Below are 27238 nucleotides of genomic sequence, written 5' to 3'. Positions count from 1 at the left end.
TTTTTCAGGTAACAACATTTTTTGTCTTCTTTGTCTCCACAGCGGATGCCTTAACTACAGTGCTGACCAAAGTCAATCGGATGGATATTGTGACTTTACTGGAGGGCCCAATATTTGACTATGGTAACATTTCAGGCACGAGATGTTTTGCCGATGATAACGCTGTTTTCCGGGATCAGGCTGATGGTAAAGTTTAGCTCTGTCTAGCTGACCTCTTACCTCTCCCTGCTACCTTTTTTTGTTGTGCCAATGCATGGATCACATAGCATAGTCCTAGTGCAAATCTCTAGAGAAGCTGATTTACAGCCAGATTTTGGATTTTGTTTGGACAACTGGCTCCTACTATTCCCCAAATGCATTCCTGATTTTCGTGCTTTACAGCTTATGTGCCATTGAAATAATTATTGTACTCTACTTTAAACTTAAATTCTTTTTGCTTTTCAATTTAAATTATATATATTTTTAGCACTTTAACACTTGCACTGATTTGAATTGGTTTCTGTTTGAATACCACCATTTTTATTTAAATCAGCTCTGGGTGAATACTCGTCTACACATCACAATAGTGTATCCAGTTGTCACATTATCCACTGTTAAAATCCCATTCTAAATGCATGCTGCATACTACATACTGCTTTAAATGTGTTTTAAATTATGTCTGACTTGAGTAGAAATTATATAACCTTGTAGAGTCTGCTTTCCTCTTATTGATTTAGTTTAGTTCTCCTAGTTCTCCTCCAGTTCCTCTGAGCCTTCCTTGGATAGATGAGAGAATCTCTTCCTCTGTGAAACCAGACTGCCTCCTCCTCCCGTTCCTCCTGCCTCCCATCACCTCCCCACAGCAGTATCCACTGCTGATAACAGCACATAACAGCTCTTAACAAATTAAGAGTCATGTGTTGCTGATATCTATGTGTGCCCTCTCCTTATCCATCCCTCACATGCCTCCTCCTCCACACATCGTTCAGTCATGTTATTCATTCATGGTCTTGTTGTGCATGTTTCACATTAAACAGTCTTTTATGTGTTCTTTTTCCCTCTTACTCCAATTCACTTTTTATTTCTTCGGCATATACCTTGCCTTATTCCTTTACCATAGTTTGCATAATTATCCCCTTAACTCCCAGAAGCACTGAAGCTCCCTTCATCCTGCAGACATCCAGCCCCTTCTTTCCAACACTGACACCAACACCCCCACCCACTCCACTCACACCCACTGCAGCACTTCAATGTCGTCCGTTTTCCCCACGCCGCTCTCCGAGTTATGAGTCCTCCATTTCGCTCAGAGACTTGGCGCCTCCAGCGCCATTTGAACAGCCACGGTTCAACTTCCTCTCCCCCCATGCTCCATGCCTCATTCCTCAGTGCCCCCCTGCTGACCCTCGTCAATCCCCTGCTTTCCCTTTCTCGCCCCACCCATCCTCCCCGATCCCCCTCATCACCTCACCTTTACCTTCTTCACCTGCTGCTAACTCTCCACCTCCCATTCCCTTTTCAGCTACATCTGTCCCGTCCTCTCCCACCTCTGTCCCAGCCTCCCCCACACTCACCACGCCGACTCCAAACCCTGCACAAGCAGAACCAAACACCTCCTCTCTCACATTATCCGGATCTACCTCTGACCCGTCCTGTCATACTACTGCCCCCTCCGACTCTGCAACCACACCCACCAACCTCACCCTCGTACCCTCCTCTGTTGCCCCTAACCAATCTGAACCCATCACCATACCTGTTTCACCCATCCCCTCCTCACAATCAGGCAGGGCCCCGCCTTCTGTCACCACCTCTCCAAGCAAAGAGTCTTTAGTGACCCAGCTGGCCTCCTCGTCCTCCCGCCCTGTCTCCCCTCTCTCCTTGTCTACTCTCCCTCCCGTCTCTCCCTCTGGGTCACGTTGTCCTAGCCCCACTCCTTCCTCCCCTCCTCTCCGCTCCCTGTCTCCCTGTCCTGCTTGCCAGTGTACTTGTGCGCCCCCCATTCCTCCACCTCCCACTCGAACTCGCGTTGACCCTTCCACAATGGAAATATTCATTTAGCATGCTCTGTCCTTTATCTTATTCCCTTTCCTCCCCTATTCCTTCTCCCATCTCTCATCTGTCAACTGTCTCGTGTGAGCATGTAACAGAACACCCTGGCAAATATTAATATCTTACACTCATCACATCCCACGCTACATGATTAATATGGCCTTATGTCACTGATGTGTCCCACTTTCAATGACTTACCTCACCGCAACTGTTGAATGAACACTGAAAATCAAGCAACTACTGACAAACATAACATTGTTTTTATGATTACTGTCAATCCTTCTTTATATATCTTAAATATTTTATTATATTTTTTATTTGTGTTAAATGTGGCATTTTCAAACATGCAGTTAAATGTATTGTAGGTATATTATTACATTTTACTGCATATGTTTGATATTGGTTTGTCATTTTGCCATGATACAGTAGCTGCTGACATATCACCATCTAAGCTAGTGGTTGTCTGAATACAAGCTTTACACTTCAGCCTCTGTGCCATTGTTCACGTCACATGGTGTATGTGTTAGGAGTTGTGTGTGTGTGTGTGTGTTTGTGTGTGTTTTTGGTGTGTTATATTCTTTTGTGGCATGCTTCGGTGTGTGTATGTCTCTACATTTGTCATCCTGTCACCTGCAGATTATCAGAGCATTCTAGCGGAGCTGCAGTCCCCCGCCGCACTGCACTCTGACCCCCACTTCCTGGAGCCTGAACTCCCCGTCACCCCCAACCCTTCCCTTGCCCCCGACCAACACCACCGTTACCCAGAACCAGACACCCCTTTGCTTGCCGACTCCCAGCCTCAGCCACTGCCCTGGAGCCCGGAGATAGAGCCCGGCAGCTGTGAGCCAGACAGCCCCCCTAGGAGCCCTCCCAGACCCTGTGAGCTTGCCCTGTCCGTCCCAGCCTTTGAACTCCCTGATCCTGTTCCTCCCAAGGTCAGAAAGCCCCACATCGCTTTGAACGACCAGCTGCTTTTGAGCGAGGAGGAGGACAGGTCTTGTCAAGAAATGGAGCTGAGCCACAAGCCCAAGTCACAGTCCCTCCCAGCGATGTGTGAGTTAGACATTGACATGGCTTACTCCACATCTTCCCCTTCACTCTCATCAGTATCATCAATAACCCCTTCATCGCCTGACAGAGCACAAATGGGAGACAGAGGAGCGCAGATGGGTGCCCCCAATGGGATACAGGAGGATATAGGTTTGAAAGGGGGTGAAAAGGAAGTGACAAAAGAAATAGAGAAGGTTGTTGAGATGGTTTCGGCCGAGTTTGCAGAGGGAAATGGATTGGTGGAAAAGTGGGTAGAGCAGGACTTGATTAAAAATGTGGAAAGAAAATGTGAGATAATAACAAAAGATAGGTCTACGTTGGCAGAGGAAAATAAGATTTTGGTGGAACAGATGGAGGGATCTGCAGAGGAAGAGAAAGATGTGACAAATGAGCGGTGTGTCCTTATTCAAGATGGGAATAAGGGGACAGCCTGTGAGATGGAGGAGGTGAAAGATGTGCAGAATCTGTCAGAAAAACTACATAATCTGGTAGAAATTGGGCATAAAGATTGTAGAATAGAAGCAGAGACTTGCAAAGAGTGTATTGATGAAACACCTGAGGTTCAAAAGGTTGATGGGGGCAGTGAGGAAAGGGTCTACCAGGGTGACAGAATCGATTACACAGGTGGAGAACTGCAGTTTAAGGATGAAGAAGGGTTGTGTGGCAGTGAAAGAGATATTAGCGGGACATCAGAAGGGGACCAGGCAGCCGAGGACCAGGCTGTAGCTCAGCTCTCCCCTCAGGCCTGGGTTGAGGCACTTGGTGAACGTCAGCTCAGTGAGTCTGGATCCAACGAGGAAGAGGAGGAGGGAAACAGAGACGAGGAGATCACAAAAGAGGCATTAGGATCTCTGTTGGAGGAAGTGAAGAAAGAAGAAGGCTCAGAGGAGAAGGAGGAGGATGAAGAGATGACCGAGGCCAGTGTTCAGGAGATTCTTGATCATGTTGAACAGGCAGAAAAAGACGTGTGTTCACTTTCAGGTTGGCACAGTGACTCATCCAGCGTCAATGTGGAACCACCAACGCCAGGCCGCAGTGTCAGCTCAGACCTGCTCGACAGACGGGAAAGGTAAAAGTATTATATAATTATAGGCTTCAAACAGAGTCCCTTAAAAAAGTCTCCAAGAATGACGACAGTTTTTTGCCAACCATGAATTTGAAATCTTCTCTTTGCAACTACAATCCTAATTCTGTGTTTCTTTCCCAACAGCCAAGAGAACTCTAGTGACTCCATCACTTCCTCGTCTAGGGGCGAATCAGGGAGGTCCCGACAGAACGGCGACAACTCAAAGCACTCACCTCAGGACGGCTCATCGGAATCATCGAATGGTAGAAAGGAAGAGGGAGCACTGGTGTCGGAGAAAAAAGTCCAGGTAATGTTCCAAGCAATAATAATAATGAATAGAATCAAATAAAAAGACCCTGAACAGTAGTCGTTACAGTGTAGAATATAATCCTCTTTATTTCCTGTAGCAACTAAAGCACTATATTACATTGTGATTATGTTATTGCAAGAGAAATGTCTAAAGCACCTATGGTTTAAGTTGACGTGGTAAAGAAACATAAACTTTTTTTCCAGGTTTCTCTTTTTTGATACAGCCAACCATGGAGTTGAAGTACATAAAGGACATCAACATAATGTCTCAACTAACTAATTCTCTTGCCTATACATGTGCTTCTTTATCCTCCTGACTCCCTCCATGTGTTTGTGGAATGACCTTATAATACCTTCCCCAGCAGCGGGTTAGTGTAGATTCTGGTTCAGAGGAAGAGCAGACTGTTACCACCAGAATCTTCAGACGCCGTCTCATTTTAAAGGTACCCTGACAGCCTGGAGCAGAAGCTGGGCTGAGTCTTGGTTTGGGTTTGGTGTGGTTTGGTTTGGTGTAGTTTAGACTGGTCAGTCTGGTGTGCATTGTAGTGATATTGCTTGGTGTACTTATAGTTCTACTCTTTCTGTGCTCATAGATATGTTTGTGTACATGACTATTGAACCTGTCACAGTTCATGGTACCTCATACCATGGTGTTTACATTGGCAGGTTGAAGACTAACCTAGTGCTCAGTCTTTTTCTGACATGGAGATCCTCTCTTGAGGTGTTGTTTCGGTGTGGTGATGGTGAAGGATTGTTTTATCATGTTTGAATTGGTCATTTCTGAGCCTTTATTTGTGTGCTAACCACAAACGCTTGCAGGGAGAACAAGCCAAGAATATCCCAGGCGAGTCTGTGACAGAGGAACACTATATGGATCGAGATGGTAACCTCATCAGTAGAAAAGTAACGTATAACTTCATTACCATTTCCCATTCAGCACTGAAATAAAAATGGAGAGTAGCTTAATGTTTTTATAAAAGCAGACACCATCAGATCTTTTCCTCCTTTGTCGACATCCTTCTGCCTCGGGCAGGTAATCAGGAAGGTTATTCGGCGCGTGTCTACTCCCACACCAGAAAACCAAGGAGGTGACAGGTGGCACCGAGACCCTCAGCACAGTCCCCTTCTGCAGGAAGACGGGTCAGAGGTTGGCATGAAGATACGCTTTAACTGTGTTCCTGGGTTCAAAGTCTAATCTATATGGGATGCATGGGATGCTGTTATCCACCTGTCAGAAAACATCAGTAGGATGAACATAATTAGTGGGAGGTTAACAGCTAATGGAAAGGTTAGGCTTAAACCGGCACTGGACCAGACTCAGTGTTAAAAAACACTAATTTTATTGGCCTACATTGCAAAGTGGGGCTTTAACCAGATCTAAATGAGAAACCTTTTCAACCCTGTGAGACCCACCAGCAGGTCCATCATTAGAAAGTCATAGTCTTTGGCCAAGCATTGTTCAAACCCACAGTATTTTATTAACAAGATTTCTAAAGATTGGAAATATGGCATGATAAATTACTTGGAAATTTATATAAAATGCAACACAAAAAATCTATACAATATTTCCATTTGTGTTACGGTGTAGCCATAAGAACATGATGTCCTGGGTTTAAATACTTCACTCAGTGTGAGCTGCGTATAGCTTATAGCTGGAACAAGCGCTTACAGAATAAATACACTATGTAACATTGTCATGCATGTGAATAACCTACTTTGTCTAACTTTAAAGCTTATTTAGGAGGAATGTTAAGAAAGAAATACTGTCTCTAAAACAGCTCAGTTTACTGATATCACATGTTATTTCTAAGTATTGAAGACCTCAAAGTTACATCTAACTGCTGTTTGAGTGCAGCTTCAAAAGTCAAAAAGAGGATCAGTTAGATTTGATCATGTTTTCCTCCAGTGGTGCAGGTGAATTTTGTATTAACACTGGATTAACTGGTTTGGAATAACTATCCTCATTATCTCTCTTCTGGGCAAAAATACCGAAACACATAAATGCAGCCTTTTGAAGTACATGCTTGCATGGTGTGTTTTGAAACTGTGTGGTGTCTATTGTGTTTGCATAATAAAGGGGATGCTGACTATGCTCCTGACTGTGTGGTTTTAATGGGTTTTTTTTAACGTGTATAACCGATTAGTCAACAATATGACTAACGAGTGCCGTGACTCTGCTGTGAAAATACAATCTGCCTCTTTTGTTTCTAACGCTTTCCATAATAACATAATTTTAATAATTGTATTAATTTTCCTCCAGGTGTCTGGTTGATGTGTGGTTTGGGTCCTAATTATGTTCCTAACAATTAAGCTACTGCTAACATTTGCTAGTTTCAGATGGCTGATCCTACGGTGTGTGCAGTTTTGCTTTCTCCTTTTTCTCACTGTGATGATTCAGGTTCACGTTTTGGGTTGCAACTTCTTTTCCTCTCATCAGAAGATAAGAATACCACGTCTCAACTGTATTTCTGTGTGTTTGTGTTTTCTAGCAAGGAGAAGGGTCGAGGAATAGCAGGCGAAAAGATGACAGAAGGTCAGGGGATAAAAAGCTCCACTCATAGGGATGGTTGTGCTCTACCAGGTACAGTAGCTTACTGTCAGTTACTATCAGAGTGCGGATGTATCTGTGTGTGTCCTCTTTATCTCTTTATGCTGCATTCTTTTCCATATAATTACATTCATGCCATACTCCACTGCCCCATCTCTTTACTGTATTCTGCTAAGCTAATCGCCTCCTGGCTCCAGCTCTGTACCTAATGCACATACATGAGAGTGGTATTGATCTTCTCATCTAACTCTCTGCAAGAAAGGAAATGAGGGTATTTTCCAAAATGTCAAACTGTTCCTTTAATTTATCCCTCCCCAGATAGTCTCACTGTCTCACTGTCTCACTGTCACACAGTGCAAAAGGCTGACAGATGTCTGAGCCTGGTTATCCTCTGGCAACATTTCTTCCCTCCGTGTTCACTCAGTGTGTGTGAGTAGGGAACAGAGCTGATGGGCGGTACACACCTCAGCATTATATTGCCCCACTGATACCCTCCGTGCCTGTTTTTGTCCGCTAAATCCCCAACTCACAATAGCATTGTAGCATCCAAAAAGAGTTTGTTATCCCACCGGCCAGACTGTTAATCCCCACTGCTGTTCACCCTTATGTTATGTTTGCAGTGAATCATTCCATCTGTACAAAAAAACTGACTTAGAAATTATATGGCACTACTGTGAAGTCTGGCAAAGCGTTTCTATGGTAACAGAGGTCACCACAACAACCCACGGACCATCAGGTCTTGTTAACATGTTGTCATTTTGTCATACAAAGGAATGGAAGATCGTGACAGTTTGTATATTAGTATTTTACGAGAGAAAGCTTACACCCATGGAATTGAATAATAATATTTCCTTTAAAGATAATGTACATTTATAGATATTAGTTAACGCAGTTCATTCTGTATTATTCCGAGCAACTGTAATCTATAAACTAAAAGTTTCATTAAATGTGCTACAATATGTGTTGTTCTGTTTTCTGTCTTACAGATGTACAGGAAGCAAGTAAGATGTTTCCTGGGAGTGAGTGTTCAGAGGGCTGGAGAGTTCCAGTGTGAGGACTTCAGGCAAGGGTCCAGTCAGCTATCTGCTTCAAACAAATGGTTTTCACGTGAGAGGAGTCGACCCTTCTGACTTACGCATGAGCATGAAAAACTCACCTGTCAATCAAAGGGCCGGGAGGTTCTCACTTTACGACTGCGGTGGACCCGTGGACAATGATTCTGCTTCCTGTTTTGTGTGAAACAATACGTGCCATTGGTCCACTGGTGTTGTGAGAGCTTTTTTGAGGAGCATCGTTTGTTGTGAAAACGAAAAAAAGACTCCCTTACTGACAACTACAGAGGTGCAACTGTGACCAAAGATGGCACAAGAGCTCAATCCACATGGTGGGTGGAAAGAATGAAGTAGACACAATAACACGAAAAAAAATCTAATGGAACACTTCTGATCCAACTTCAACACTCGCCTTATAGTTTTTTCTTGAACCCATTGTTGTCAGGATGTAAATTGTTTTGGGACTTTTTTTTCTTCCTTTTTAAAACTTAAACTAACACAAAAGCTTTTTCTGTATATAAAATTACAATGTGTAAAATTCTTAAAAAAGGGTAAGTTACTGATTGAGAACGCACTGAGGAGAGTAACCTTTTCAAGTGCTTTCAGAATTTATTGAAACGGTTCCCCTTTTTAAGATTTGAGTGTAACTTCACAGGTTCTTGTATAATTAAATATTAGAGCAGGTATAATGTTTGTACATGAAAAAAAAAGCTGATTTGATTTTAACAGAGGAAATTTCCAGAAAATCGAATTTCAGTAATTCCCAAAGTGGGAATGGATCTAATCCTACGAAAAGCAGCCTTTCAGAGTTCTCATATTTTCATGCATGCTGTTCACATTATTTTAAGTACAATTTTTACAAGTTTGCAAACACTGTATTCAAATGACAAATAAAACCCTTTATCTGTGTACACATATAGCCCGAACATTTGTCAACGATTTTATATTTTAAATTGAAAAAGGATACCATTAAAACATTTATCATGTTTGGGGGTGAGGATGAAAAAAAGTTCTATAGCTTCTTGAGGGTGTGATGTCTTGTCTGTTTATGTAAAACCGGAGGGCAGCTTCTGCTACAAGAACGAAATAATCTGAATGTAAATGCTAGTAGGCTGACTCGCTGTAAAATTATAACTGTATTGTGCGTATTGGCTATAAGGTGTAGGAGTCTCTGTACACTGTTAGACTGTTTGTAATCATTTTAGCAGTGTGTCAATTTGGTTTTTCTAACGGCTGCTGTGATATTTAAGGAAAACTGGGGCATTTCATTTTGGATTTTTTGGTGAAGTATTTCCTTAATTTAAAACCTACTCACATTAAGGACACATAAAGACATTATTTGATTGTAGCTCTAAATAGCATATTGTATGACAAAAACACTGGATGGTCAAAAACAATTATTTAAGCATTAAATAAATTGTGTTTAACTCTGAAACTGTGTGATCTTTTTAGGCTTGAGAGTCTGTATATGCAGTGTCGAATAGAATTGTTTTCACTAGCTCATTGGCAAAATTTTTACTTTACATTACATTAGGAATTATCTTTGTATTGGTTTTCATTAGATGCCCATGTAGTTCAAGTGTGGTGTTCTACTGGTGCGATGGCTCAGTATGCTGATGTCTATGCTGTGGACATGAAAACTATGTAACTTTTTTTTTTCTGGGAGGGGAGGGGTTAAAGGAAGTCAGGTGGGGTGCTGTACCACATCCCCTTATACTACTATGTCAATCAGGGGGTAGAGGATCCTTTGATATGGTTGAACTATCAATTTTGTCAATTTTGTTTGATATGTGTTTTCACCTGAGCAGATTTTTTGATGTACAATTCTTACTAACAGAGTGAAGCCATTGAAATGTAACTATTCTAGCACTTTGGTTATTCAAGGTCTTTTAGAGGCTATAGCAGCAATGATGCCACCACAAAATGTTTCAGACGTCTTTAAAAAAAATCTACCTAAAAATAAAAAAAATAAAAATGCATTGATTTCGCAATACAATTGTTTCTGTTCTTGTCTTTGTGTCCTTGAGCATATTTTATTATGTAAGTAATGTAATAGCAGCAGGGTAGTTATGTCATCAGAGACTCTGCCCTTCAACCAGAGTTAAGTAAGTGTCCTTGAGCAAAATTCTCCAGGGCCGCTTGTTTATATACAACGAGAGTTCCCTATGAGGATATTGCTGACTTCTGTTGAATAAGTAATTAATGGACTGCATTTATATAGCACTTTTATCCAAAGCCCTTTACAATTTGCCTGTCATTCACTCACACAATGATAGACTCACTAATGGTAGTGGTAGTGAGTTACCATGGGAGGCGCTGGCCTGACCATCAGGAGCAATTTGGGGTTGAGTGTCTTGCCCAAGGACACTTTGAAATGTGGAGGAGACGGGGATTTAACCACCAACACTGATTAGTGGACAACCCGCTCTACCTCCTGAGCCACAGTCGTCTCATGATTCATGATAAAATGGAATAATCATTTCAAAGCAGTCCCACCAAGTCTTGCCTCTTATATGTATGATTTACTAGCACACTTTAAGTGGATATTTTATGCAGATGATGATGAGAGTAGTTTGTAGTTATTAATAAAATATTAATACTAGTGGTACTGTCCAAATGATTGTGGTAGTTTGTTGTGGAAAACAATACAGAAATGCTCTACTACTTATTATTTATTATTTAGCAAATCTTCCCACATCATCCAAACTTGGTCTGGGGCCCCTATTGACCCCCTCTTTGTGGTACTTATTTAATTTCCAGCATGCACTTTTTGTCACAGTGCCGCTCAAGAAAACAGGAAATGATACAGTCACACTTTACTGCTCTCATCATTCAGCTCATTCAAATGTGCTTTAACGTCTGAGGTCCCGAATCAGTTGTCCACTTTGCTCCGTTGGAAATCCATTCTTGGATGGAGTTGATAAAGATGCATCAAATGTTCCAGTTTCATCTGCAAATGATGCATCGTGCGGTACTGGAGACTTACTGGTGGTGGCGCTATGCCGACAAGCGTGAGCAAGGTCACACGGTGTACCATTCTGCTGTCTGCGCTCCTCAAACGCTGCAGCTGCCGTCATCTTCCACACTGTCGCACAGCCATGGCGGACAGCGCAAGCGAGAGCGACACCGACGGAGCGGGGAGCAGCTCGGCCACCCCGATGTCGTCCTCCGCTTCAAATTCGGGGAAACCGAGCATAGTCATTTCACAGTTTCGTTTGGAGGAGCTGACGAACCGCCTGGCCTCTTTGCAACAAGAGAATAAAGTTCTTAAAATTGAGCTTGAGACGTTCAAACTCAAGTGCAAAGCCCTGCAGGAGGAGAATCGGGACCTCCGCAAAGCTAGCGTCACCATTGTGAGTAACGTTAGCTAGCTAACTAGCTAGCTAGATGCTGTCCCCACGCTACTTTTTATATTGCATTCGTCAGTTAGCTGGCTATGACTAGTGTTGTTGCTTTAGTACTAAATAGTCAATGTACACCCATGTAATGTGTTACATGGAAATGTTATCTGTATTTGAACTCAGTCACCTGGTGTTTTGCTAGCTCTACTAACATTAGCTAGTTGGGTATGTTGCTAATTTAGCCAGCGGGCTAACGTTTGCTAGGTGGCTGGGCAGCGATAGCCAGCCAGTTTGCTTTGTTTTGTTTTGCGTTGCTAATCTTGGCTAACGTTAGCTCAGCGGCTAACGTCAAGTCAAAAGGCGTTTAAAAAGGTGGGCACCTCACAATGCAAGTTACTGGACTGCTCTTAGCTATTTGATCAGCTGATTACTCACTGCTAGACATTGTCACCACGTTATGTCCAACAGGGGTAGGTTAACTGAGTGAAAATAAATAGTCCAGCAGCAGCAGCAGCATTGGCATGGACCGATGCATCAGATGTCTACACGCTCGGTTAATCAGCCCCAGCTTCATAAAAATGTGTAACCGATCTGTTGGATATATGGGAAGTATGTAGGCCAAACTTAGCAAGCTAGCTAAGTCACAGACTCATAAATGACAGGCTCACATGTTCGTAAGTCAGCCACAGTGCACCCTGTCCACCCTCTGTAAATGTGGGAAGCTTAACTAGCTGTTTGGTTTCTATTGTCCCTCTCATTGTCCTCGAACAACTGACAAATTCTCCCAGCTTGCAAAACAGAATTCAGCTTTGAGGTCAGTGAAGAATGAGGATGGAGAATTTGAGACTGGTGCTAACAAGGACAGACGTATCATCACACTGTAATGCTAGCTGTCCCAGCACATTTCCTTAGTGCCCCCACGTTTCACTCTTCCCCCCTGTGTAAGTCATCCATTACTGCAATATCTCTTGAGTCATTCGGGAAAATTCTGCTTCCTCTTTGGCTGGCAGACTTCACTGCAGCAGATTTTGGTTGATTGGTTTGTGTGTGTTTGCAGTGAGCCTACATGCACTGTTGGACGTTACAATTTAATCAGGATAAATGTGAAAATCCAGCAGTTTCATGTGCCAGATCTAGGAGTCTGCTTCACTGACGTTTGCCTCTGCCACTCTCTTATATCTTTTTGTCCCACAGCAAGCAAGAGCAGAGCAGGAGGAAGAATTTATCAGCAACACTTTGTTCAAGAAGATCCAGGCCCTCCAGAAGGAGAAGGAGACCTTGGCGGTCAACTATGAGAAGGAGGAGGAATTTCTCACCAATGAACTGTCGAGGAAACTCATGCAAGTGAGTGACTTATCATATTGATAACACATCACTGTATGTTTTCTTAATGCTCGATTATACAAAGTTTTTGGCTGCGTCATCATCAAGCTCGCAGGGTGTGTGTGTGTGTATGCACACAGCGCCATGTATGAGTGCGCAGCAGCTAGTGCATTATCATCAACTGTATTGGTACTTGCCTGAAGCCTGGAAAGGCTCAAGATGACTTCACTGTGCCTGCTAGCTACTCTAAATGACTCTCAAATTACTCTCCTCCCGTCTGTCGGTTATTTGGTTCAGTCTGTTTTCCACATCTTATTTTCCCAACTGCAGAGTGCACAGCACGCACGCTCTCACACTTTCAATGGCTAGCTGTAGGCTGACTAATGGTTTGTTGATGTGTAAAGAAGTGTGAATCTAAAAAGGACACGTAGGCCTCAGCAGACCCTGCTTAAGGTCATACATATGGACTTTGGTTCGGGCTTTTGTTATCTTGCCTTCTCACTTAACATGAAACAGACCCGTGTCTGCCTCTGCCCGTAGACCTGGTGCTGACAGATGATCCCATAGTGTGTGTGTATGCTTGTATACATGGGCATGTGTTATACTCTTGCAATGATAGAGGGAAAATTGAGCAAATGTGATTATTTATTTTACTGGGTGTGTAAATGCTCCTGTGCTGAAGCACTTTTGTAAACAATTTTGTCTGACCTGCGTTTTCCCCATCATTACTTTTGATGATGGACTTTTCACTTCGTCTAAACTTAAGCGTGCAAGTGCGTCAGCAGGTATTTGAATCAATGCCCCCCTTTCAGCACACTTTATGACCTATAGATTTTATGTACAGTGTAATTTCTAATATCTTCTTATGTGCCAATATTCTTTTTTCTTTTTAGAGAGGAAGGTGATAAAATGTTTCAAATGATTTTGGCGTAATTGTTATCATTAATGCATGACATAATGAAGGGAAAAACCTTCACACAGTTACCATTATGTACAATATGTACACACAGGAGCACATTGCCGCTGTTCTGGTGTTGCTTACAAACAGCCTCTGCTTGAAGGACAGTGGGATAAAATATCTTTGCAAAGATGAACAGATGTATTTTCACACAGACTCTGGCATAGTTGCCACTCCCCACACAGTACAGTGGGGTGGAGGCCTGTTATACAATAGCTGGTTGTTGTATTGGTTAAAGGGAGGCACATTATCAAAACAATTCCTAAAATTGTTAGTGAGTTAATTACAAGAAAATTTGCTGCACTGGGTGTGGCAAAACTCTGTTCTTTCAGCCAGGATGCTACAGAGCACTCGACTCTGCATGAATGCAGTAATTTAAAACAAACTCTAGTTGCTTCTTTGAGTAGCATGATGGAAATGGTTATTTTTCCCTTTCAAGTCTTTTCCTATGATTGAATTAGCATCCCTTTCTCCATAATGAGTAATCACTTATATAATTCATCACACAATCGTCCCATTATGAATCAGCGCAGGAGCCGCACCCTTTCTTTGTATTGGTGAGCTGCCAAAGAGGTGGTTACTTTGGTTGCCAAATCATTATTTTACACTGTTTATTCCTCTGGGAAGTTTAACCATGAATCTGGTAGAATTGCAACATTGGTTTCCTGTTTTGCTATACTCGTACATAATGTGTAAGCTAAATGATCTGACACCCGTGTGTTTGTTCACTGTGGTCATCAAATAGTTTTTATGTGACTCACCGCGAGTCTCTTCTTGTGTTCTTGCTCCTCTCCCTTCTTTCTAATTTCTCTCATTTCATCCACCTCCTCTCCTTCTTTTCCTCTGTCTGTGCACTATCCTCCCCTTTTCCATCCTAGCTCCAGCATGAGAAGGCAGAGTTGGAGCAGCACTTGGAGCAGGAGCAGGAGTTCCAGGTTAATAAACTCATGAAAAAGATCAAGAAGATGGAGAATGAAACCATTTCAAAGCAGCTAACCTTGGAACAGGTATGCTTATCGTGGTAGCGCAAGAATATTTCAGCATATCCCGGAACTTGTGTGTCCAGTTCTTGTTGTAGTGTGAGATGCCAAAATTTCACCATCCTTAATTCTTCCCACTGAATGTTAGCTGGAAAGAACATTGTGGTCTGTGGCTTGGTCAAACCTGTCTGTGCCGAGCCACTCCATAATGTTTCCATGCTCTGATGACAGGGTTTTTCTGTAGATGTCCATGCATGCATTCATTGTTGCCGAATGTATACGTGTCAGAGTGATGCTTGTGTAATGCCACTGTGCATTTTGCTCAGATGGAGGCGTAATCAAACGGCATGTTTACCAAAAATGTGACTTAATTTCACCACTAAAAACACTAATGAGCAGCTTATTGTAGCTTTAGGGTCATTTTATATCAGTTGGCAATAAAGACATCTTTAGAAATATAAAAATAGATATCTATCCTGCGTTGTTGTTTCTCTGGTCTCTTACAAGCCAGTATAGGGACTGTAGCTCTATGAAAGAGACGCTTATCTGGACAGAGACCTTCGGTTTGCAGTACAGTATATTTCTGTGCCAGTCCTGTTAACACTTTTCAACATCAAGGCTTTTGTATCTCTGAATATCACTCTCCACTCTTCCTTTTATTCTCCAGTTGAGGCGGGAGAAGATTGACCTTGAGAACACATTAGAGCAGGAACAAGAAGCCCTGGTCAACAGACTGTGGAAACGGATGGACAAACTGGAGGCTGAGAAAAGGTGTGGATTGATTATATTATGTTTTAACCACTTCAGTATCTAGAGATGATGAGCTTGGATTCAATGCTTGTTTATGCCCATAGCCATACTTTAACACATTTGAAAGCCAAAATCTCTTCAGTAGTGCTAACAAACGGACAAAGACTCTTACTGAGCATTGCTGTCGACATAATGGTATTGAATAAATATGGCTGCAATTTATGATTATTTTCATTATCTATCATTTTTTAGATTAGTTTCTTAATCTATAAGAAGCGAGAAAATAAGGACACTTTCCCATCGCAAGTTCCCACTGCTCAGGTTGTCATCTTCCAATTGCTTATTTTGTTTTAACAGTCAAAAAAAAACTTAGATGTCGCAGAACATTCAGCCACATCTTGTGGAACATCTGTTGATCATCTGTTGATCAACTGATCTATAAATTGGCCAATAGTTTCAGCACTGAAGGTCACCTGTCCTCAAGGCAGCCATTTTTGGAACCACTAGGGTAGATGCAATATCTTGACAGGGCCCAACAGCAAATTTCAGCAATATTTTGGTGACTGGTGGTTGCAATATTTCAGTGTTTTATGATTAGTGTAATAATGCTTTTGTCTAAGTATACTCCATATTTCTGGCCCACTTTCTGTCTCTGACAGACGCACACACATTCACAGGCACAAGTAAAATGCCCGCTTGCCTCCAAAAACAAGTGACTCAGCTTCACTTGTGATGCAGAGTAAAATTTCCAATAATCTACTAACCGTAGCTTTCTGATTTAGATTACACATTTTCAGGGTAATGTTTTTAGAAGAGTTAATTATAACGAAGGCTGAATAATTAACTCCTGAAGGCAGTCATTTCAAATCAGAGCCATTTTCAAACTAAAGGTGTAGCAATCGAGAAGGTTTTTCACTTTTGAGAATCAAGTAAATTGTCTTATATTAGTTCTATAGGCTTTTGTCCAGGCTTGTGGATCTCAAATAGATTCAGTTTTATAAGCTTGTCATCATGCCCATTATTTCTTTTAATGAATTACAGTAACAGTGTGGTCTGTTCTTTGTTTTCTAAACTAGAATCCTTCAGGAGAAGTTGGACCAGCCTGTGTCAGCTCCTCCGTCCCCAAGAGACGTTTCCATGGAGATAGACTCACCAGAGAACATGATGCGGCATATCCGCTTCCTGAAGAATGAGGTGGAGAGGCTTAAGAAAAGCCTGCGCACCACTGAGCTGCAGCGTAAGTGGCCGCTCAACTTGTCACATGATCCAAGGGAGTGTGGGCCCTCAAGTGTTGATTGAGGATGTGATTGGTAAAACTGATCCTTTGATAAGCCCTTAACCCATGCATGGGTTGTTTCATGGACCAGACAGAACAGGATACTTTCTGGCCTTTTCTGACACAGTTTACATCCTTGTTGCCTCCCACTGGTCACATTGCACCTGAAGATACTTAAACTACTCTTCTTTTTTTTTTTTGGTTTGTCCTCATGTTCCATGCTCAATAAAGGGTCTTTTAACACAACACAGACTGTTACTAGCATAGAAAGCTAGACCTCCAGTCCATCTGTAGAAAGGTGTGACCTAGAAATCAAACCATAATGTGCCGCACCCTACTATGTACTATGTATTACACACATTAATACTGCATGGATATGTAATTGCAAGCAGATACTAAGTATCCAATGGTGCATTTATAGGCGCTTTTGAGGACTTCTGGGAAATGTTATCTGATGCATTCAAGGGCCCTCCAACGTATGAGCCTTTTTAAGTGCTATCTTTTTAAATGCACAAAAGAACCGTATTCATAATATCCGTTTAGACAAAATAACATACACATCTCACAACACAGCAGTGCAGGAAACACCATTTTGTTGATGTTAATAAGACTTGTTTGTTGTTCAGACAGTCATAAATACTGGTCCAGCTTGATGCATCTTTTAATTAATGAACTAATGGAGATTACTGTAAGCACATGCCTGGGAGTGTCACACAACGTTATTTTGTCTATGCATTGCTTTTGCCACTAGAGGGAGCTGTCAGTCCAACCTCATGTTCCAAGTCAAGTAGCAAGGCTGTATTGCTAGAGAGGTGTTTGTAGAGATCAGCATTGACCCACTTTCACTTTATTTTTTGAAAAGAATGCATTGTACTGCACAAACGAACTGGATTGCTCTTGGAAGTTTTTGGAGGAAATCATGTTACATCTGCACATTTTTTAGATGGAGGCGTTTTTATTTTTGTTTTGTTTTTTTAAGCAATAATTTTGACATGCTACACATGAATGCAGTAGTTGCTCATGTTGCAGTAAAGTGGCCGGGGTGTGAGCTTGACAATATCTCAACTGATATAATTTGTTCTGTGCCCCCCCCCCCCCCCCCCCCCAGACACAGAGAAGCGTGCCCAGTACATAGAGGAGGAGCGACACATGAGGGAGGAGAACATCCGGCTGCAGAGAAAGCTTCAGAGAGAAATGGAGCGCAGGGAGGCCCTGTGCAGACAACTGTCGGAGAGTGAATCCAGTCTGGAGATGGACGATGAGAGGTAGAGGATGGTACACACAATAGGACAGTTTATCAAAAAGGCCACAATAACAAAGTGCAGATGTGCAGTCACATGTGTCAGCCAGTCAAGTGAGGTGGATGAGAGAGACTTGATCTTAGTAAATGGCGTTGCCTGTTTACCCGAGTCTGATGTTGCAGAGTGCCATTTCACTCCGTTTGCCATTTACACTGCTGACATTGCTGATTGAATGAGGGGAGGTTGAACTTGAATGAAAAGATGAAGGAACAAAAGAGATAGAGATGCAAAAGACATGCCTGCTCATTCGTGCCACCTCAGCACACACCAGTTGCTCTTCCAATAGCCAATCTTTGTTAGTGGTGTATAGGCTGTCTTTGTGATTAGCAAGGTAACAACATGGTGGCCATTAAGCTTACAATCATAAAATAAATGTTTTGAATGTTCAGTACTGCCATGCAGTTTTGCTTCAGGCCACAGTTGCCAAGATTGTCTCCGACACCAGTGTTAGCACGGGTAACCATCAAAATAATTAGCAGTAGCTTAGTTTCATTTTGCCCGATCTGTGTTATCCTGATGTAATTGAAAAGGAGCCAACTATCAGGACCAATTAAGTGAAAGACTGCCTTCTTTCTTTTGAATGAACAGCACATTTGAACTCCTTTGTGTGATCCCTTTTACTACTACTTAACAGTTCAGGCAGTCCCAAGTGGTACCCAGATGGTCCCCAGTCCCCCAGTTCTGAAATCAAGACAGGACTTTGAGTTAGTGGTGGTGGCCCTAAGGGTTGACATACAGACGCAAAAACACTCACTGTTCCATCATTCTTAGTATTAGATCATCTAGCCAGGTTCAGTATTGAACACCTAATCATTAATCTTTTATATTGGCAATAGACATTATTGCCTGTTATCTCACTGTTCTTTTTAGGACCTTTTCACATTGCACCTTAAGGTGTTATCACCAACTATCCTCATTTATGTCTTTATGTCTTTTTGCCTATCTAACGAACTGCTTTTTTGGCCTACAAATCTACTGAATTTTCATAAACTTGGTAATCTCATCATCTCAGGTACTTCAACGAGATGTCTGCACAGGGCTTGCGAGCAAGGACTGTGTCCAGCCCCATCCCCTACACCCCCTCCCCCAGCTCCAGCCGACCCATATCACCTGGTAGGTACATCTAATATGGCCACTGTCCAGGTAATACAGCAGTCAACAGGGTATGTTGCATCAAAGGGAATGGCCAACACAACAATAAAAAGCACCTTTGATATCAATTCATATGACTAATCGCCAGAAGACAAGCCTTATTTTTATAACAAAGCTTGACATTAGAATCCATCATATCATGTGTCAAATCTGGAACAAACATTCATTGACATTTAGGTTTAAGTCTCAAAGGTCAGTGAAACCATGAATAAATCTCCAGTGTAGATGGCTGTGACATAATGTTTGCCCTCAGTCTGTCTAATCAAATCAACTTCTTGTTCTTTTCTATAAATACAATTAATTTTTCTGATTAGAATTAATAAAAGAAAGTGATTGTGTATAAAAATTCAGTATTTAACTGGAGTCAGCTGCTGAATTATTGAACACAAAAACATGGTTAAGCTTTTTTAGGTTTATCCGATATTCAAGAAATTCCTTGAAAAATGGTTCAATTATAGTCCAGGTGTCGTTTATATCACTACAGTTAATGAGTTGTTAGACCGTGGCAGCAAAAGCAATGTAAAGTGGGTCAATGTTGAGTGTGTGAGAGTAAGAGAACTGTAGCGAAAATGAAAAATATGAGGAAAAAGCTCATTAAATGTATTAATTTGTGCGGTGGAAAGGCTTTTCTTGTAAACCAAAACCCAATCTCCCATACCGCACTAGCATCTAGTCTAAGCCTTGAGTCCTAATTCTGAATACAATGCAGAGGAAAATGGAGTCATTCCAGGTCCACTCAATCATGTTTGGTGTGATTCAGCAAGATATCATATTACAGCCTAAAGGTTTGCACAATGATAAGTTTGACCTCAGGTACCAGAGCACTGCTGCTTTTCTGTTCGGTCAGTCAGGTACAAGTTGCATTCATCTATCATTCTAAGTAATCCTGGAACAAAGCAGTACTTCTGCTGAATCTCAACAACCAGAGTTGAATTTATAGTTAAATATAATCACTTGGAACAAACGTTCATACAGTTTATGCAACTTTCTCTTCATGTCTGTCTTCCTGTCTCTGTCGCAGGTCTCTCATATGGCAGCCACACAGTTGGCTTCACCCCTCCAGCAACGCTGTCCAGAGCTGCCATCTCCCACTACAACACCCCCGCCCTGCACGTCCACGGAAGCTCCTCTCACGCCGTAGCGGTAAGTAATGTCCACCGGCACCTCCTTAACCAGACATCTGGTGTTTTCAGGAGCTCACTGGTGTTCATTTTTAGGATTTGTTATTTCCAATCAAAAGTTTAGTTGCCAATTAAATTGTTTTGTGTTGTAAATTGGCATTACTAGGCATGTGAAGCAAAATGCTTTTAAATTGATAGAAATGATGGGAACTGGCATTTGGAATTGGGCCATATTGCACACGTTCTTGTTGCTCTGAGTCTTTCACAAAACAGGGCAGCGACTAAATGACAATGAACCGTCTTTAGTGGTCGCTGTCCGATTGATTGGTGCTTAAAAGCAACATCAGTTCATAAATCACATTTCAGAGACTAGACCAAAAACTGTGTGTGTGGTTGTGCACCATGATCATGTAATGGCATAGTTTCGTTATTCGCACCTGTTTGTTCATTTGGAGGCTGCAAGCGGAGGCGTTCTTCATCTGACACCATCTGACACCATCAGACTCATCACCGTCAGACTTTTCAAACAGTGTGCGACAGCTGTTCAGCCATCTTTACAGCTTATTGCTCAGCAAAGATCTCAAGCTGATTTTAGTGAGTTTAATTGAAGAAGAGTAGCCTATAGGCTGTAATGTTTTAATAAAATTGGATTTTCACATTAAGACCGCAGATATCAGAGGATAAGGTGAAGTGGGGGCTCCCCCACCCCCCTGCATGCCACAAACACACGCCTGCATGAATATAAAGGCAATAGCAGGTTGTTGGCCTGATGGTGGCCGGATGGAGCATTTTAACATATCGCCCAACCCTAGTGTGAACATTTACAAGCCTTAAACCTGCCAAAGAAAACTGGCTTGATCTTCACACATATAGTTGTTACATCACACATAGCCCAGTCTTAGATTGATAGTAGAACGTCCCATAGCTCCATAAATGTCTCAAGGTCCAGACAGCTTCAATAACACAGTGATAACTGAATCAACACACCTTGTTACGTCCCATATATTTCTGTAGAAACTTATCTTTTATATTTTTATTCCACGGTCATAGTCCACTAAAACCTTTCTGCTAAGTGTTTTTAGTTTCAGTTATGACCGTAACACCTACATCAATAAGGTCAAATCAGACAGCAGGACTTAAAGTATGTGTGTGTCTGTTATCTCAAACATGTTTTGTCTTGTCTTTTATAGTAACTTTTCTCAATATCTTTCTGTCAGTTTAGATGGTTTTATGAAAGATTATGTAGATTAATTTGGTTTCAAGATGTTTTCTAAACTAATGAGCCTGAATGCTCTGACAGTATTATTTAAGGGATAAGTGCTGCCAAAATGACAAGTTTAGTATTCTGGGGGACAAGGGACTTCTGAAGATGAGTTAATGAGATTGTGGGTTTGGTTTTGGATTTTAATGTCTGGGTAATTAAAGCAATATGGTTAAAGCATAATATAAAGCCATGTTACATCTAAAAAATAATGTGACAAACAAATGTCGTCTGAGAAAGTGACATACTGTATTTCCAAGTGTTCGTGATCAGCCACTGTGGGAAAGAGGCTATCAGGCGTAAATTGTGGTCAATTTCTCACTAGCTGGATGGTCGGGGATTAAATGTTGGTGAGCTTGCCTGCAATTTATGTGCTTTTATGCAAATCATGCTCAAATGAAGTTCAGCCATCCTGTTGTTATACCACTCCCAGAGAACACTAAGACACAACTGTCACCATTCACCTTCATGAACAGCTTAGCCCAGATATTGTATGCAGTTGAAGTATCACTTGTATTGGATCGTTTTGTACTTGTTTCACATACGTAGTACTTTATGATTTGGAGAAAAGAACTCTGCAGGGAACAGGCTTTAGTGCTATTAGTCAGAGGGCGGTCTGTCAGTTTTACGCCAGTTTGACAATTAAAAACTCGGCTCTTCTGTACCTGGTCATTACTCCCGAGTTATGAAACATATGGGAACGCCTTCTTGGTACTTTTCAGGTCACTGAGACCTGAGTCTTGACTGAAACTGTGATTAGGCTCTGACCAATTCTTAAACCCTTTGTTAAGATTTTGCTGTCCCCTACATGTAGGACCTTGTGGAGTTCTTTTGTTTTTCACAAATGCCTTTTTTTTGTTTGTTTAAATGTTTTTATATTTCACGTTCAAATCTTAACATGTTTCCCTCGTATTACACCAAGATTAGGGTAACACCAATTTCAGCTGACCAAGGTTCAAGTTCAAAACATAATGGTATATTTATGTACAGGCAGCTGAAATCATTTATTCACTGATTGAATTGTTTCATGCTTTAATCTCTTTCAATGCAGCCTATTCCTTCCACTCTTATTGTATGCCTCTGTCTCTTGTTTTCTCCCTCTCTGGTATTCTGCATCCATTCATTTACTCTTGATGCATGAGGATGGTACAGACCACATCTTTCCCATCACCACTCAGCCCACCCAGGAGTTAAAACAGGGAAAGAATCTCCGTCTGGGAGACCAGAGCCTCAGACAGATTAATTTTTCTGTAAAACCATTTTTTTCTTTCCTCTTTTTATTCCTCTGACTGGAATTGCAGTTGTCAGGTCGTGACCAAAAGCTCAGTGGGGGAAACACGACTGAGACAAGTAACCTCGCCACTCAATCTTATTTTCTTTCAGTGGTTTGTAGCTCTCGAAAGACTGTTGGACAAAGATTACTGCTACGATTACCTCGCTTTTTTTACACTCTTGTTATTCAAATGTGCTTTCTATCTGTATCTGCCTTAACTAAAAGCCCATATGAGACTGTCTTCACATGTTGTTGGTTGGACTGAGTTTCTCCAAACATCTCAGTTTGCCACAAACTGTTTAGACTGCTGCCGTCCAGTTAGTTAAACAAGATGAGGCATATTTATTTATTTATTTTTCTCTCTCTCTCTCTCTCTCAAACAGAGGCCCTCCCCAAGAAGAAGCACCAGCCCCGACAAATTCAAACGTCCAACGCCCCCACCCTCCCCCAACACGCACTCAGGGGCCCAGCAGGCTCAGCCTCCGCTACCCCCACCAGCTCAGCCCATGGTCCAGTCCATGTCCTCCCCGGCAGCTATGTCGCAGCACGCAGCAGCAGCACAGCAGCCTCCCTCCCAGCCTTAACGCACCACACAGTCTCTGTCTTTGCGCGTGAGTGCGCCCACTGAATGCCACGACGCTACCGCAACAGCAGCTTCCATCATTACCAGCTCTGGAAGTCAAGTTTCTTACTCTTTACTCCACAAAAGAAGCAGCTTCAAAAGTTTTAGAGGGGAAAGAAACAAGACGGCGGCTGACCCTCAATGAAGCTAGCCGCCTGCCAAATCCACACGTGGCGTTACTTTACTCTTAAAAGGAATGGATGGACTGAAAAATAATCGCTTCTGGGATTTGTAGGCCAATTATCTGTTCCACCTTCTGTCTTGTACATGTTATGTTTTTTTTTTTCTTTGCTTGGGACTTTAGCTGGTTGGAATTGTTGTTGTGGCGCTTCTAAGATAGCACAAACAGCACATACAGTATGTTTCATGGTGGTATTTTCTGATAGGTTGGATGTTTGGATAAATGGATGGATGTGTGGCTAGAGAAATTGATGGATTGATAGATGGATGTGGTCGATTCTTTTCATGCCTATAATATGACACTCGATTGCAGTAATGTCCTCCACTCCCGCTCACCCCTCTGTCTCTGACACAGTGTCAGCTATTCACTCCGACCCCAAGCTCAACACAGCTTTGATTAGGTCAACAAGAGGTGTCATAGACGACTGCTAGGAGTTTCTCCATTAGAGGGCAGTGATCAAACAGAGCTCGCGCCACAGTTATTTTAGTTTATGAAAGCATTCAAGGCTCTGCTGCTCTTCAGTTAAAATGAAAAGGAAAAAAAAAAGCATCAATGAGGATGGACACTGGTACATAAACCACAGATAAATGTTGCCTTTTGAGGTGTTTAAAAATGTAGTCTGAGGTGTTACAACTTAGTCATGTACTCAGTCTCTTCTCTGCTCTTCTGTCTCTCTCTCTGGTGTATTTCTGAAAGCTTCTATCATCCTTGTGGATATTCCTCATCAGAAAAAGGAAAAAAACATAATGCTCTTTACACTAAATATACATACTGCTAAAACATTCTAAATGAATGGTACTGTTGAACTAAATTTCTATGTATGATTAAAGCTCTTTAGATGACAACTTCTGTTTTTAATTGTCAGTTTTTATGGATAGTTGCTTCTCATTTGTAATGTGAGAACTATGACAGTTTCACACTGATGAGAAAGCAGTAGACTTAAGAACTGTTGCAAATAACAATCAGTCTGTTCTTTGTGATTCTTTTTTTGAGATGTAATACGCTTGCTGATTTTGACAGATTTCCTAACAGGCACTCAGGTGCCGAATTGTATTGGTCTTTATGTGTATTTAGCTTCACTTGAATGTTTCCTTGTCAAAGTCATGAGGTCCCACCAAACCCCTACAGTAGTTGATGGAAAATGTTTGTGCCTTAAATAAATATGCACCATCAAAGCTCAAATCCTATCCTGGAAGGCAAAATTGTTAATATTTCTTATGGAGGAATCCCCATTCAATACATTTAGTGATGTGCTGCATGTGCATAGAGGCAACTGAGGAGTTTAACCTCCCGCACAGTGGGGAAACGATGCGTTTCTCATATTAAACTGAAGTCTCAGGCTTCTCTACACTTCAACACTGGTAAGACTCATGTTGTATTGTCGTCTTACTACCTTGTAATGTCTGAAATAATAGATTGCTATGGAATTTGCTTCTAGTGCCATCAACAGGTCAATGAAATATTATACATTGTATTGTACTTTTACGATTCCCTGACTTTTCCTCTTGGCGCCACCGTGAGGTTGACATTTGTGGTTCAGAGTAAAACGTCTGGACAACTATTAAATGGATTGCCATGAATTTGGGTACAGACATTCATATTTACCAGAGGATGTATCCTACTGAATTTGATGATTGAGTTAGTTTGTTGTGCCTGCAGTAGAGCCATGCCGATAGCATGGCTAAACACTGAAATATAGATATCAGTTATCCTCTGATATCAATCTGTTATAACACTACTATATTATGTGATAAGCCTCTTCCATGCTGCAGCTCCATTGACTCTTGATTCTGTGCCAGTATCTAACTTTCATTTCCCAGTTTCAACCGGTTCTAACTGGCTGAAGACCGGAGGAGTGTTTTCCACAAATCAATCATTCCAGGATCATTTAACATCGTAAAGCTTAGTGGGTGCAATAACCTGTGGTGGGAGGAGAACAGGATGAGGATGACAGCCTACGCAGCACATTAGGCTTCCTTTATTCGCACATACAGCAGGTTAAAACTCACCAGAATCAAAATACACACCCCATTAGAAGAGTGACATGAGTATATCTTTGTCCAAAGACTTGCTGAGAGTTCTGATACAACTGAAGTTTATCCTGTGTTTTTCTACCATGTTGCAGTGTTCCCTCTTGCTGCTGAAGCCAGCAACCTGAACTAATCCAAGCAGGAATCTGGACCGGAGGCTCTGGGTGGCCATGCTGGGTGCTAAAGTGACCTTTCACCTCTGCAGCTTTATGGAGCTAGATGGCCGAACCAAGAGACATTTATCCAGAACTGCAGGGTGGCTCTGTATGTTTACACCTGCCAGGCCTCTTACGGAAAAGCACAGCAGGCTGCTTCTTCTCAGGTGTCACAGAAGTGCTAGAGAGAAAGAAAAGATCCTTTAAAATGTCAGAACATCAGGTCAGCTTATGTAAAACTGCTGGGAAATGTGTGTATTTACTATTATATATATTTCAAGGCTATGGATAAGTAATGTCAGCTCTACAGCTAGGGCAGAAATAAGCGATAAACATGTTTTGATGGGACTTTGTTCATAATAAGATGATTTTTCATATTTGCCCATTGAATTCTCATATTGACACATTTTGATGGCACATACAGAAAGACCAAAAGCTTGTTCAAAGGCAAAGCAGCCATACATTCTTAGATTAGCAAGACATTATGGAAGCCACATTATGAGGAAAAGCGAGGCTCTCTGACAATGTAGCAGTGATCAAAACTGTGACTCTTGCCCTCTGGTAAATCTAGCCAATCATTATTTAGGTCAACAGCATCTCCACCTTTATACAGTGGAGCCACCTGATGGTGTAATATCAGGATCGCTATGACAAAGAGGACACAGATCCAAATTAATTTCTCCAGCAGACTTTCTACGTGCCCTTGTGTTCTCTGTGCCATCTCAGTCTTGAGATGTTGAATTGTCAGCCTTGATATTGTACATTGTTAAATACATCACACGATGAGATTGGTGTGGCAGCAATGTGGAGATTTTAGTAAATTCCAGCCTCTGGTGTCATGAAAAGGAATGTAGATAATCAAATTGACTTTTTCCGTATCAAGACTACAAAGCCTTAAACGTCAAATGTAAGAGCCAGTACTCATTTTCTAACCCAGTAGAATTAGTGGTCCATAAACAAACTGAAAATGTGTCAATAAATGTATTGAATAACTGCGAAATCCAGCAACAATATTGATTCTAGGATCAGTCACTTGAGTTGATAGTGTATCATAGCCGCTCTGTAATCCACTCCCCACCCTCCCTCAGATTCCTACACTGTGTCCCCCACATGCACTATATCTGGTTGAAACTGGTCTGTGGCAACATGTCAATGTAATGCCAGTGTAGAGTACAATTAACTGTGCCTCCCTTGTTCTTTTTTTCACTTAATTTTTCAGGCAGAAGGGGATTACGGAGCCTAAATCTTTTCTGTAAGACCCTTTCTGGCAGCAGACCCCGGCTATGGGAAAAAAAGAATCAAAGTTCCTGAAGAATTTTAGGTGCATTCAGTGAGAAACCAGTTTCACCTCTGGTCCGCTCTCTTCATCCCTCCTCCATTCTTCCTCTGCTCCCTGTCCTTTCATCTTTCATGTCCACTTTTCTTTGAGTTCTCCTTTCCCGTCTCTACTCCAATCCTCTGCTT

At 41.8% G+C, this 27238-nt stretch overlaps 2 protein-coding genes across 2 annotated transcripts in view; both read left to right on the top strand.

Annotated features, from left to right (window-relative positions):
* Positions 1-10023, top strand: part of LOC139293908 (ankyrin-3-like) — a 94285-nt gene extending 84262 nt beyond the window's left edge. Inside the window, exons 38-45 of the mRNA XM_070915576.1 lie at positions 43-186; positions 2662-4144; positions 4286-4448; positions 4816-4893; positions 5270-5353; positions 5484-5597; positions 6940-7031; positions 7985-10023. Coding sequence (XP_070771677.1) covers positions 43-186; positions 2662-4144; positions 4286-4448; positions 4816-4893; positions 5270-5353; positions 5484-5597; positions 6940-7011 — 2138 coding nt within the window. The 3' untranslated portion in view covers positions 7012-7031; positions 7985-10023. The remainder of the gene's footprint in view (positions 1-42; positions 187-2661; positions 4145-4285; positions 4449-4815; positions 4894-5269; positions 5354-5483; positions 5598-6939; positions 7032-7984) is intronic.
* Positions 10024-11148: 1125 nt separating this feature from the next.
* LOC139294074 (coiled-coil domain-containing protein 6-like) lies at positions 11149-24945 on the top strand. The gene is made up of 9 exons (XM_070915851.1): positions 11149-11403; positions 12586-12735; positions 14551-14679; positions 15320-15423; positions 16479-16639; positions 17787-17943; positions 18992-19092; positions 20153-20274; positions 23170-24945. The coding sequence occupies exons 1-9, from the start codon at positions 11149-11151 to the stop codon at positions 23368-23370; spliced, it is 1380 nt and encodes a 459-aa protein (XP_070771952.1). The 3' UTR covers positions 23371-24945.
* The last annotated feature ends 2293 nt before the right edge of the window (positions 24946-27238 follow it).

The sequence above is a fragment of the Enoplosus armatus genome, chromosome 12 (assembly GCF_043641665.1).
Source record: "Enoplosus armatus isolate fEnoArm2 chromosome 12, fEnoArm2.hap1, whole genome shotgun sequence".
NCBI classification, from domain to species: Eukaryota; Metazoa; Chordata; class Actinopteri; order Centrarchiformes; family Enoplosidae; genus Enoplosus; species Enoplosus armatus.
This window is presented reverse-complemented; position numbering and strand designations above follow the sequence as displayed.

What these genes read in the sequence shown, in the direction of transcription:
- LOC139294074 (XM_070915851.1), top strand. Translation starts at nt 11,149, where the DNA reads ATGGCGGACAGCGCAAGCGAGAGCGACACCGACGGAGCGGGGAGCAGC. An exon ending in CTGGAGATGGACGATGAGAG is followed by an intron (nt 17,944 to 18,991) that starts GTAGAGGATGGT and finishes TCATCATCTCAG; the next exon opens with GTACTTCAACGAGATGTCTG. An exon ending in GCTCCTCTCACGCCGTAGCG is followed by an intron (nt 20,275 to 23,169) that starts GTAAGTAATGTC and finishes TCTCTCAAACAG; the next exon opens with AGGCCCTCCCCAAGAAGAAG.